This window comes from Eucalyptus grandis, chromosome 5, assembly GCF_016545825.1.
Source record: "Eucalyptus grandis isolate ANBG69807.140 chromosome 5, ASM1654582v1, whole genome shotgun sequence".
Classification (NCBI taxonomy): Eukaryota; Viridiplantae; Streptophyta; class Magnoliopsida; order Myrtales; family Myrtaceae; genus Eucalyptus; species Eucalyptus grandis.
In genome coordinates this window covers 30,149,128-30,163,068 of record NC_052616.1, presented here as the reverse complement: position 1 = coordinate 30,163,068, position 13,941 = coordinate 30,149,128, and the positions used below count along the sequence as shown (strand labels likewise).

At 39.3% G+C, this 13,941-nt stretch overlaps 1 protein-coding gene and 1 long non-coding RNA gene across 2 annotated transcripts; both read left to right on the top strand.

Moving 5' to 3' along the window:
* Nucleotides 1–3,225: 3,225 nt before the first annotated feature.
* On the top strand, nt 3,226–9,942 carry LOC104427552 (disease resistance protein RPV1-like). Its single transcript, XM_039313590.1, has 5 exons — nt 3,226–3,681; nt 4,106–5,233; nt 6,687–6,986; nt 7,089–9,093; nt 9,932–9,942. Exons 1-5 carry the CDS (start codon nt 3,226–3,228, stop codon nt 9,940–9,942), a joined length of 3,900 nt encoding a protein of 1,299 aa, XP_039169524.1.
* Nucleotides 9,943–10,094: 152 nt separating this feature from the next.
* Nucleotides 10,095–13,653, top strand: LOC104425577. Its single transcript, XR_005551160.1, has 3 exons — nt 10,095–10,143; nt 12,458–12,513; nt 13,246–13,653. It is a non-coding gene; the product is annotated as an uncharacterized LOC104425577 (long non-coding RNA).
* Nucleotides 13,654–13,941: the final 288 nt, after the last annotated feature.

Genomic DNA, 13,941 nt, shown 5'->3' with positions numbered 1-13,941 from the left:
CCCCATTTCACTCAGCATTGTCATACCTACCTCACTCATGTGCCCTAAACGCATATGCCATAACTGAGTCAAGTTAGAGTTTGACTCACCTAATGAAACAGCAGCACTTCCAATCACGGTCTCTCCTAGTAAATGATAGAGAGTATTCACTTTCTTCCATTTCATCACTGTCATGGCACCTCGAGAGATCTTTAGTACTCCACCTTCGGCGGTATACCTACACCCGATGTCATCGAGTGTCCCCAGAGAAATAAGGTTCTTCTTGAGCTCCGGTACATACCTCACATCTGTCAATGTGCGAACCACCCCATCGTGCATCCGGATCCGGATTGTCCCTATCCCCACAGCCTTACAGACTGCATTATTCCCCAAAAGAACCCTACCACCATCTGCAGCTTGGTAAGTAGTAAACTCGTTCTTATGAGGCGTCATGTGATAAGAACACCCCGAATCTAGCACCCATTCGTCTCCTGACGAAGTAGCGGTCACACATAAGACAGCTTCTACATCCCTATTTCTCCCCTCAGCAACGTTTGCCACACTGCTTGTAGCATTCTGCTTATCAACTTTATTTCTCCGCTTTGGACAATCTCTCCTGATGTGCCCCTCCTCGTGACACTCAAAGCACTTCACGCGTCCCTTGGATTTTCTATTGCGTGATTTTGATATGCTTTTACCTCTGCTGCTACTAAGCTCTCGATGGTGTTCTCTACCTCAAATCGTCAGTGCTTGCGCTACTCCTTTCGCCAGACCGTTATCTCACAACTTTCTCTTCTCTGCCACTCCTTAGAGAATAAGGCGGACTTTACCTCCTCTGAGGTAATAGTAGTACGCTCCTGCAACAGCAAATCAGTAAAGTGCTCCCATGACTCTGGTAAAGAGGCTAACAACATCATGCCCTGTTCTTCATCATCAAGAATCTTACCGACGTTCTTCAGATCCAACATGAGTTTATTAAATTCATCTAGGTGGGTCCTGATAGACGTACCTTCAGTATATCTAAATTGAAACATCTTCTTCAGCATATACAAGCGAGCGATTGTTCAAACCTTTCTTCACATAGAGTGCTTGAAGTTTTGCCCATAATGCTGCGGCATCCTTCTCCTCAATAACCTCTAGTAAGACCTCATCCGACAAATTTAACAGATTATGCTCTTTGCTTTTTGCATAAGCTCTACCCCTCTCGAAGCTTTCATTATAATCGGCAACTCATCTTCACCATCCAGTGCCTTGGCCAAACCTTGTGTTGTCAATAAAGCCCGCATCTTGATGCTCCATAATACAAAGTTATTTCTCCCATCAAACTTCTCAATCTTAGATTTCCTCTCAAACATAATTGCAATAACATAATTTCTAGATAATAATCAGACAAGCAAAAGCCCCAAATCAGAATCAAGAAATGCAACCTCACGATCTGATACCAATTGTTGGGATATAATACGCGGAAACGACAGGATCTTGCAAATTACGTCAACGCGAAATCGCCAGAGAAATAAACGAGAAAATCAGGACACCAGAAATTTACGTGGTTCGGTCTGAATATCGGTACCTACGTCCACGGGGAGAGCTAGCAGCAAATAATCCACTAAAATCGAAGAATTATAGTTTACAATCGCTCAAGTATTTTCCACATCTAGATTTAACCCCAAACCCTAAGTGTATAAATAAATAACTCTGATCGGGTATAGACTCACGGCACAAATTACCGCGTTCAAGTCGTACGCCAAAAGAAAAGATTCCTAAGCTCTCTTATGCAGCTCCTCTCTTTTTGCGGCGTGCGGCTTCTCACGGATTATACGTAGGGCTTCGGCGGCCTTTTCCTACGTAGGTTGCGGCGTCTTCACTTCGGCGGCTTCGTTCTGTTTCCTTCTCGTAGGGTTTTATTTCTTTTATACGTGTGCCCCAAAAGTCAAAGCTTGACTTTTGGGCCCACCATCTTCTCTTTTTGATTCTACGAAGCAGAAGACTTTATCCATAAAGGGTTCCGGCTAAGAGACTTCACGCGTGGACTTGTTCCTCACGCTAAAAGGAATTCTTCACGGGCAGGGACTTCTCGCCATAAGGAATTCGGTAGTGCAAGGATTCAAAGGAAATAGGAAACCTGGGCCCACCGTGGATAACATCTTTTAGCGACAATTCCGAAAGAAGGAATTCATATACCGCGTGCCCAAATATTTATTTTATATTTCCTATTTTCCAACGAAAACTCGGGATATAATTTAACATAGGTGACATACCACCTTACAATTCTCATATCTGTAGTTAAATACATGGCATGCCCATCAGACAAGACTCGAAAGTCCTAGAAAAGAACGTAAGACTCTTCAAAAAACCTCAGTTCACAAAATTTGCCTCGTTAAAATTGCAAGCCACAACTCGCAGTTCATGATAATTGAACATTCTTAGAGCCCTAAGAAAAAATTTCCAGAATCTGATTTTCGGATGAGAATGAATTCAGAGAGCAAGGGAGCACGGAAGCAGAAAGCGAACAAGCCAAGCAAGCGCCGGAGCAGAGAGCGAAGAAGCGAGACACAATGAGAACGAACGCCGAGCGAGCGAGCATGCATCGGAGAGAACAAAGACGAGGGAACCTGAAATTTTGATCTTACAAGAGGAAGGGAGAGGGAAGGCGTCAGTCTTCATCCTTCGGATGGAGAAAAAGCAGGAGAGACAGGGAAATGACTCCGCACCGGGTCTGGCGCGGCAACTAAATGCGTGCAAGCCTATTATCGTTTTTTCTTTTCTTCTTGGTCAAATGCAGGCCTATTATCGGGGGAAAACCTTTTAACTGAGAAAGAGGTAATTCATATTTTATATTTGAAAAGAGCAGTAGGAAGTAGGAACCATTCGTTGACGTGGACGTGTTGTGGCCGACCGATCTCATATTTCAATGAGGTATTATTGCACAAGAACGAACGGTGTAAAGCAACCTTTTTTAGTGCCAGCATAACGTGATCAAGTTGGATTCCGCCACTTTGGAGGAGGCTAAGACTGTCCAAAGTCGTCGCCATTCTTTTTCCTTTCCGTGCCGAGTAAAAAGCAAACGAATCCGAGAAAGACAGCGAAAGAGCTTTGCAATTCTCCTGCTTCTGGTGCTTTGCTGATTCCTCTTGAGGAATCTCAGATCAGATTTAGAAAGGACTCCACATCCCGCTGTGATCAGATCCGGTGTAGATTTTGAGCTCCTGAAGAAGGATGAAGCGAAAGAGGGACTCTTCAGATACGATGACGAAGTTTGCTTGTGCCAATGATGGCAATTTGTTGTCGGTGGCCGAATTTGAGGTATTTTTGAGTTTTAGAGGCCCTGATACCCGCCTCAACTTCACCGATTGCCTCTATCACTCCTTGGTCGGAGCTGGGATTCGTGTCTTCAGAGACGATGAAGAGATCCGAAAGGGCGAAAAGATTGCAGGCAAACTTCTGCATGCCATTGAATCCTCCAAAATATACTTGCCCATTTTCTCTAGGACCTACGCGACTAGTAAGTGGTGTCTTCGCGAGCTCACATACATACTAGAGTGCTCAAGCAAAGCGAATGACAAAGTGATTCTACCCATATTCTATGACGTGAATCCCGATGATGTAAAGCTCAAAACTCGATTGTACCTTGATGTTCTGAAGAAGCATGAGAAGGAGTTTGGCCTCGATGAGATTCGGCGATGGAAGGAAGCTTTGACCGAGGTCGCAAGAATCAAGGGTTGGGGCATGAAGGACAAAGGGTAAGAATATGACTTTGGAATATGCTTTTGTTCATTTATTTTCTTGAGCAATAAAAAAAGTGAGATTATAATAAGGAATAGAATTTTCTCCCATTTGTTTTCTGTTTTAATTACTTCCACCAATCACAGTATATTGGTTTATCCAATTTCTTTCCTTTTCCCCCGGCAATTATTATCTTCTGTTCCCGAACCACTCGTCCAAATATAGTATAGATCTAATTTTTTATTAGTCAAGATTTCATTTCAGTAAAGAAAGTTAGCTTCCATTTGATTAAACCTCGCCCATTTAAAAATCCGCTTGATTCCGTGTCTAGAATATTGCTCAACTTGAGAGTTCTTTTGCCCTATGTTTCATGCTAAGACTTGTATGTCAATATTGAAGGTAGGGTGAAATCATCAACACTATTGTTGATGAGGTTTTGACCAAGCTAATGAAAAGAATGAGAAATCTGCCTAATCATTTAGTTGGGATTCATGATCGTGTTGAAGCTATCGTGGACATGTTAAATGAAGGTTCTCATGATGTTTGCTACCTAGTCATCCATGGAATGGGCGGTGTCGGTAAGACAACTCTCGCAAGTGCTGTCTTTAATCAAATCTCCAATCAATTTCAAGGTTGTAGCTTCCTTTTAGTCATCCGTGAATCTACGCAACAGGGTAGAATTGTTGACTTACAAAAACAGTTGTTATCAGAAATTCTCCAAGGCAGATCTATAGGGATCCACAATTCTGTTGATGTAGGGATTAACACAATTAGAGAAAGGTTTCGTGATAAGAAAGTTCTCCTTGTTCTCGATGATGTGGATAAGAGAGATCAACTCTCTAAGCTAGCTGGAAAGAGTGATTGGTTTGGTCCAGGAAGCAGAATCATCATTACAACAAGGGATATCAACTTTTTGCCAATCGAAGAGGAGGACAAAGAGAGTAGTTTCCAAGCACATTTTCAAGAGTTTACAATCTATAAAATGACAGAATTGGATTCTTTCCACGCTCTTCAGCTTTTTAGTAAACATGCCTTCAGGATGGATTTCCCACCACAGGACTTGGTTGATAGCTCAAGGAAAATTACTACGAAAATAGGTGGACTTCCTTTAGCTCTCGAGGTTATTGGTTCCTCACTTTATTGCAAGAGCAAAATTTTTTGGAAAGACACTTTGAAGAAGTTAGATTTGGTGCCCAACCCGGAAGTCCTCGATAAATTAAAAATTAGTTATGACATGTTACAACCTCATCAAAGAGAGATCTTTCTTGATATCGCATGTTTCTTCATTGGTAAAGATAGACTCCACCCATACTATATGTGGAAAGCTTCCAACTATTTTCCAAGGAGTGAACTACTTGTCCTTACCCGTATGTCTTTGATAAAGATAACAAAAGATGATACATTGTGGATGCATGATCAACTTAAAGATCTTGGAAGAGAAGTTGTTCGGCGTGAAGATGTCAATTTTCCAAAGAAGCGTAGCAGGTTGTGGGAGCCTAGGATTGCCTTTGATGTGGTTCGGATGAAAGAGGTAAGTTATTGTCACCTTACCATTTTCTTTAGGAAAAATCAACCATGCATTTTTCAAAGGTTGTGGAGTTAGTTTCTTGCTGGTATATATATATATATTGTTTAACTTTTACTTTGACAAAAAAGAAAAAGAAAAAGAAAAAGGTTTGTATAAGAATTCATGATGGTAATTCCATTACAAATCATATCTAAAAGGTTACAACGTGAAAGTTACTAATAGCAAACACTTTGGGAATACATTAAATACAAGGTTGTTCAGCAAATTATATTAAACCAGATCCACATTGAGACTTCCAAGGCTATCAAAGCTTTTCAAGCCTGATTTCATTCATTTTTGCTATGTTGGAAATCATTAGCAAGTTTAGCAACGTTACTCTGGAATGAGTCCTCTTACTTGAAATTTGGTAATAGATTAAGTGAATAATTGTAATATGCAATCTTTTGTGAATTGTTCGGTAGAGCTTTCAAACATCATACTAGAGACTTTATGAGTGGATTGAATATCTTTACTATTATGAAAGCAAATCCTTTTAAAATATTGATCCTTATTTTGTAGAATGCACAATCAGGATTTGATCCATATAATTACAATGGGGTTATAAACTCAAGAGACTTTTATGAATTCGGTCTGGCACTCAATGATAGGGAAAATTATTTAAAAATTCTAAACCTATTGCATTTTTGTCAACTCAATACTAAACCTTTCAATTTTGCAAATTGAGTGCTAAACATTTTCACGTTTTGTCAATTGAGTTCACCGCACTAATTTTGGCCGAAAATTGCTGATGTGGACATTGGTCGTTTTATATGCTATGGCGAACGCACACATGAACAATTTTAAATAATATATTAATTTATTTATTTTCTTTTTTTTTTACCCTAGGTCGGCAACCCTTGCCTGGTTTGGTGAAGAAGTTGGTTAGCAAGGGCCTCCATCCCATTGCCCAGACCAGGCAAGGGTTGGCCAACAATCTCACTAGCCTTAGTTTAAGAAGAAAAAGTATTAAAAAATTGTAAAAAAAATTGAAAAAAAATATTATTGAAAATTGTACACATCAACGTTAGCCGTGTCAAATTGACAGTTGTCATCCACATTAGTGATTCCTAGGCAAAATTGGCCAAATATACTAAATTGGCATAACATAAAAAGATTTAGAACTTAATTGGCAAAAATCCAATAAGTTTAGAACATTTTGGACAATTTTTCCCTAAGTAGTAATAAAGTTCTTTATTATCATCTTGCGACAAAAAAGTTTGCTTCAACTGATGGATTAGAAACATTATTAAGCTTTATACAAGATAAATCATTCTTTTCAACTACAAGAATCACTTTTGTATTCTTTTCTCAATTTAGATTTGTATGAAGCACTAATGTGTGTTTCATTGCTAAACATAAAAAGCTCCTTAGACTTGTGCAGCACCATGTTTGTCAGGCAATTCGAATGTTCATGTAGGCTTTTTCCTATCACCAGGGGACAGACAAAGTTGTAGCACTAAAATTAACAGGACTCTCTGAAGAGTACAATTTCACAAGTGAAGAACTTTCAAAATTGCCCAATCTAAGATTCTTGGATTTAGAGGGTGGGAATTTGGTAGGAGACTTTAAGAATCTTCTCTCCAAGTTAACATGGCTCTCTTGGCATCGTTGTCCTTTGGAATTAAATGTGATGAATTTGAGTCTCGAGAAGTTAGCTGTGCTCGAGCTTTCAAGTGATGACATTACTGAAGATTGGACCGGATGGGGGTCATGTCTGGTACGAACATCACGCCATGTAGTTTACTTTCATATCTCTTGCTAACCAAACTTACCAATTTCCCATTCTTGACTTGGCTGATTCTTGCCTTTTTTTTGTTAGGTGAGCGAGAACTTAAAAGTTATGGAGATCGGGTATTGTCCAAACTTAAAAAGGACTCCCAACTTCTCGAAATGCTCAAATTTGAAGAGATTGGTCATTAAAGAGTGCACAAACTCACTAGTGGTTGATATCTCTCTCTCTAAACTAGAGCACCTAAAACACTTGGAAATCAACACTTGGTATGACTCACATAATGACAGTTCTGACCTTTTTCCACTACTGTTGGTATTTAGTGGTCTAAAATCCCTGTCAATGCTAGAAATAGTAGGGATGCAACTTCAAAAACTTCATCATTCCATTGGAGAGATGACACGTTTGGAGTATTTGTCTTTAGATGAATGTCATTTTCTTAGAACACTTCCAGATTCCATCCAAGATCTTAAAATGTTGAGAAGGATGAGTCTTTGTAACACTTCGATAACGGAGCTACCGAACACGATAGGAGGATTAGAATCTTTGCTTGAGCTAGATTTCAGCAGAACTGAAGTCACAAAATTGCCTATTTCTATTGGGAATCTTAAAAAGTTGAGGAAGATGAGTCTTTATCAGACTGATATAAAGGAGCTACCGAACCAAATAGGAGGGCTAGAGTCTTTACTTGAGCTAGATTTAAGGGACACATATATCACGGAATTGCCTATTTCCATTGGGAATCTTAAAAAGTTGAGGAAGATGAGTCTTTGTTGGACTGATATAAAGAAGCTACCAAACCAAATAGGAGGGCTAGAGTCTTTGCTTGAGCTAGATTTGAGCGAATCAAAAATCATAGAATTGCCTGTTTCTATTGGGAATCTTAAAAAGTTGAGGAAGATGAGTCTTCATCAAACCAATATAAAGAAGATACCGGACCAAATAGGAGAGATAGAGTCTTTGCTTGAGCTAGATTTAAGCGGGACGGATATCATAGAATTACCTACTTCTATTGGAAATCTCAAACAATTGAAGATTCTTTGTCTAGACGAATGTGCCATTAGAGAGCTACCAAAGGTCATAGGGATGCTAGAGAATCTGAAAGCTTTACATGCGAATTTCTGTGGAAATATGAAGGGAGAAATTCCAAGTGAAATTGGGGGTCTATCCTTTTGTACAAAGCTAGAGATGACAAAGAGCAAGATAAGGAGATTGTCCACGACTATTAATAAGCTTTCTCATCTGCGACAACTTCATTTGGATCAGTGTAATGAACTTGAACAATTGCCAGATCTCCCTGTGAATTTGAAGGAGTTAAAGTTCTCATCTCATTTATTGTGGACAGCCCATGACCTTTCATGTCTAACTAACTTAGTCCATCTTCATATACGGGGTGACACTCCTAGGTTGTTGGAATTTAGACAAGGAGTTCCAAAGATAGAGTGGATTGAGAGGCTAAATTATTTAGAGAGCTTGACACTTGTCACTGGAGATGTCACTTTTCCTCCGATTAATTTGGCTACTCTTTCACGGCTTCAGATTCTTGAGATAACTTGTGTTGACCCACAATCTCTAATGGGGCTTCCATCCACTCTTGAAAAATTGACTCTACATGATGTGAAGTCACCCATGGGAAGGTCACTCTTTTCCAACTCGACCAATTTGACCAGTTTGTACCTTCTTAATTGTCATCTGAGGGAAGTTGAATTTGATGATTTGCTTGGACGGCAATTGAAGGAACTCCATAGTTTGGAGTTAAAGGATAGTGCAATGCTTGAGAGGCTTTTGGTATCGAGATTAGAGGGGCTCCAAGTGTTGAGTATGAGGGGTTGCCCTGGGCTAATAGAGACTCAAGGTCTAGAGAAATTGGAATCACTAGTCTCATTGACTTTCGATGGATGCGGTTCCTTAAAAGAGTTGCCTGATTTATCAAAATTAAAGAAGCTGTGGCATTTGATTGTCCCAGATCAACTTCAAGAAAAGTTGCCTTGTCCACATCATCCAGACACGTGGGACCACCAGAATTCAGTTATAAGTCGCTGCCTCTTGGGAAAGATAATAGAATACCGATATCAACAACTAGGGGTGAGCAGCGGTCTAGGGTCGACCCGAACCGACCCTGGACCGGCCCAACCCCGCCGCCCCGGGTCCGGTTCCCAAGGGGACTGGCCGGTCCTTGGTCCTGAAATTCCAGGACCAACACTATGCGGGTTGGTCCTCGGTCCTAAGAGTTTTGGGTCGGTCCAACTCTGGACCAACCCTGTATATTATATTATATTATTTATAATTTTTTTATATATTCAAACCTAAATAAAATGTCTGTTATATTATGTTATATTGAGATGTTCTATCAATAGCACTAATAGTAATTTCAATTTAAAACTTTTGTTGAGTATTAATTATGTGTTGTTTGTTTTATTTTCAAGTGTTTAGAAGTTTAAGTGAATTAACAAGATGTGAAGTTATATGTTCATGGTTTATATTAAGTATTTTGAATTTTTTATGGTTTAATTGTATTTTATTAATGAATTTCAGCTGCACTTTGCTTTTCAATTTGTGTCAAATGGTAGAAGTTTTTGAAGAGTAGAGTGGTACTACAGTTGCTACGGTGATTTGCTAGTCAAGTGGTGTGAAGATCATTTTTTGGTTGAGTGGACTCTACATGATCAAATGCAGGAAAACGCTTTTGCATATGGTGTTATGAATATTAAAGATAAATGATTACAAAAACTTTCCATCTTGCCCCATATCTCGATGAGCGGTTAATAGGTACGAAATTTCTATTATTGTGTCATCTTAAATTTGCTAAATATGTATTGGTATTTATAGTTTAGTTGCACAATACCGCATTATCGATGGATGTGTAATTTGAATTTGTAGATTTGCTTTTTAGGGAGTATAAAAATAAGAAGAAAAAAAAAATTATCAATCAGTCAGGGGTTGACCACGGAACCGGACCGAACCCATTGGGTCGGTCGGTCCTTGGTCCCAGCTCAATAGGGTCGGTCCTCGGTCCTAAAAATTGAGGACCGACACTGCATGGGTTGGTCCTAGGGTTAGGGGGTGGCCCGGACCAACCCGGACCATGCTCACCCCTATCAACAACCAACTCGAGAAAGAAAGAATTTTCTCAGCTCCTCTTACGGTCGGTAAAAGTTCCTTTGAGTTCTTCGGTTTCTTCTTCCTATATATTTTCTTTTTCTGATTTTTTTTTTCTGAGCAATTTTCTACTTGTCCCCGTTAGAAATATTCAGTTTAAAGCACGCATACATGTTCACCTTAAGTTTAAAATCATGATTTGTGGATGATGACGGTAGAAGTGCTAATGGATAAAATAATGGGTGTTCACGTTGTTTAAAAAGTGCTTAGTGGGACTTTGTGTTAGCAAAGACAAAATTGATTTAATTACTTAAAAGGGTAATGATATTTTCACAATAATAATAATAATAATAATAATAATAATAATAATAATAATAATAATAATAATAATAATAATAATAATAATAATAATAATAATAATATCTTCCGCAATCTAAGAACCAGAAAATCACGGTGATTTTCTTTGTTTTCGTGTAATTTTGTCCGATTGTTATTATGATCATTAATTTGATGGGAAAAGTACTAAAAAAGTCCCAAACTTTTTGTATTTGTGCCAATTTAGTCATAAACCTTTTTTTTTTTGTACCAATTAAATCATAAACATTTTTACGTTGTGCCAATTCAGTCATTTTCGGTCAATTTTGGCCGGATTTTGCTGACTAGACGCCAGCCGGCTGACGTGGCTTGATTGGCGCTGACGTGGACAACTTTTAATAATATTTTAATATTCTAATAGTTTTATTTTTATTTTTTCCTTTTTTTATTTTCTTTTTCTTTTTCCTTCTCTTTTTCCTGTCCGGCGACGGCCAACGAGGTCGAGGTTGACCTCACCGCCACCTTGCCAGTGGCCGTGAGGGCGAGCCTCGCCCGCCCGAGCGCAAGGCCACCCTCAAGGCCTAGGTGGCGAGGCTCGCCCTCGTCGGATTTGGCAAGGGTTGAGCCTCGCCCATGGCCGGTGAGGGCGAGCCCTGCCCACCCAACGCGAGGCTGCCCACCAGCCCGGCGCAAGGCCACCCAAGCCTCGAGGGCAGCCTCGTGCCGGGCTAGTAGGGCTCGCCCTCACCGGCCATGGGCGAGGCTCGACCCTCACCAGATCTAGTGAGGGCGGGCCTCGCCTGCCCGGCAACCTCGACCTCACTTTGGCCGTCGCCTCTAGCTAGTCACTGGACAGGAAAAAGGAGGAGAAGAAAAAATAAAATAAAAAATATATTAAAATATTAAAATATTATTAAAAGTTGTCCACATCAGCCGGCCGACGTCCAGTCAGTAAAATCCAGCCAAAATTAGCCGGAAAGGACTGAATTGGCACAACGTAAAAAAATGTTTAAAATTTAATTGGTACCAAAAAATATTTAGGACTAAATTGGCACAAATGCAAAAGGTTCAGGACTTTTTTAGCACTTTTCCCTTAATTTGACTATTCGTCTTATGCATAATGATTTTCATGTAATTTGGGGTATCGATGGAGCTAGAATTGATTATTATGGTTTCAGCAAATGAGCCGATTTGCTCGAGGCTGGAGTTGGGGGCTTGGTGCATCGTAGATAAATTTCCGTATGGTTGAATCTCGTATGACCACCTTGTAGCTATTTTATGCCCATAAATTTGCCAAAAATACTCTGTAAAAGCATACAATGAATTTGTTTCTCACATATATCGACATTGATTTTTTCTTTTTTTCCAAATGTCATGTAAATCGTATTCCTTTTTTCCGAAAACATAAAGACTGGTTCATATAGTGGGAACCTGGACTCTATATGTTTTCTTTGAACTTGTAGGTAACTAAATTAGCTCCGGCTGGAGCTAATAAATGATGCCCCGATGATGTAATTCGGATTCGATCGCCAATGGACGGTCTAATTTGGCATTATACTGAAAATTTGTTAGAATGGATTATTGAAATCGTTATGGATGATTTTTTGGTCATATGAAGTAGTCGAAAGTTCAATGTGACTTGGTATAATGCATCGAAATCATGGTTATTGTCTTGATTTTGATGCACTAACGTCTGATGGCTATTATAATTATTAATTTGGCTATTCGTCTTATAAAGAATAATTTCCAAGTAATTTGGGGATCAATGCAAGTACAGCTGTTTTATCATGGTTTCAGCAAATTAGCCACTGTGCTTGAGATTGGAGTTGGGGCTTAGTGCATCATAGATCAATTCCCCAAATCACTGAAGTTCTAACTTTCTTTGTGTTGTTGATAAATCTGAGGATATCTGTTGTGTATAATCTTATGCATGCCGTTCGAAACTGAAAGCACTACAGAGTGCAAAGAAACTATTCTTGCACTTTCTAGTTCTGCTCACGGATATCATATATGCCTTAATCGATTAGTTCATGGCCATATTTCAGGATGCACAAGCTCCACAGGGATTGCTGGAGAACGAGCTCAGTTTCATTGAATAGAAGTAAGCAAGTCATTTCTCTTCTTGCATCCGCAACTCATATATTGATACTCATGGAAATCGTCATCGATGATGTTAATCAAGGATTTGGGCTTGGTTTAATCAGAATTCAAAGACCTAAAACAACACAGGCTGCATATGCTAAGAAATTGTCTGAGGTTCTACAAATATACAACAGAAGGAAGATGATTACAATCCCATAAAGCTGAAATCCATTAGCAAAATCTCATTTCTTATGCATCATCATATACACACTTATAAGTGTGTACATGCAAAACTACCACTTCTTGAAACGGTGGTGTCATGGAGTGTCGCCGTTTGATTTGAACAAACCATTCTAATTCTGGAAGAAATGTCAATAAAAGAATAAATTTTGCGAGAGAAATGATACTGTGCTAATTACCAAATTCATCATCTTCATCCTTTTCTTTGGCTTTGACATGCATGTTTAAAGCACCATGGATTGCCGAATTGGCTTGTTTCCTCAATGTTGCATTGTCAATGAACAAGACTGTCAGCATCTTCTGCAATATTTCTCATGGTTTCAAGTTCCACTTCAAGCATCCCATATAAAAGCTCCACAACACAGAAAAAATAACAGATTGGAACACCGTAAGATTTCAAAGGCTAAATGATTTCATCAAATATATCCATACAGACTTTCATCCTTGGAGGACATCAGATTTGTCCTGCTGATACTATCAAAATGACTACTGGCATATGTTCAAACTGCAGGGAGAAGTTTGGAGTGACCAGCTGGGGAAAGAGATACCAGTAATTTACTGCGTAGAAGCTGATCACAACTCTTATCTCGAAATACAAAATGGTGGAGTGGCAACAAACGTTTCCCTTGATGAGAGATGATGGGTACATACAAGACTTGGCATATTCTCCAAGAGCAAAGAAGATACTTTGGTTGTTAATAATTGTCTTACAGCAGTCTCTTAATTCCATCCAGCTATGAGATCTTCTATGTCTGTTTTTGCTGTAGATAAACTTTGTTGCGCTGTTGTGAGAACTCTGTTCAACTCATGCCACTCTTCTGATGGAAAAGGGACAGCTAACACCCTTGGAAAACTGTAACCTTGTGCTGCACGTCGGGAAATTCAGGATGATACATAGTGTTGTTTGCAATGGGATAAAATGCAGCTACTTCGCTCGCTTTTTTGGAGCTGGGGTGCATGACAATCCAAAATTTATCTTCCAGACCTGTTTCTGGAAGAGAAATTTGTTTGATAAACTTATTCAGTTTTTCTATTTCTAGAATAGATTTCTATTTCAAAAATAGATTTAGAAGAGAAATTAGAAGCTAAAATTTTCTATTTCCGATTTCGGAAGAGAAATCGAAATAATTTATCTCACTAAACCCTAATTTTGGTGAGTCCTCCCTCATCTCCTCTACGTCTCTGCCTCCTCCTCCTCCTCCGCCTC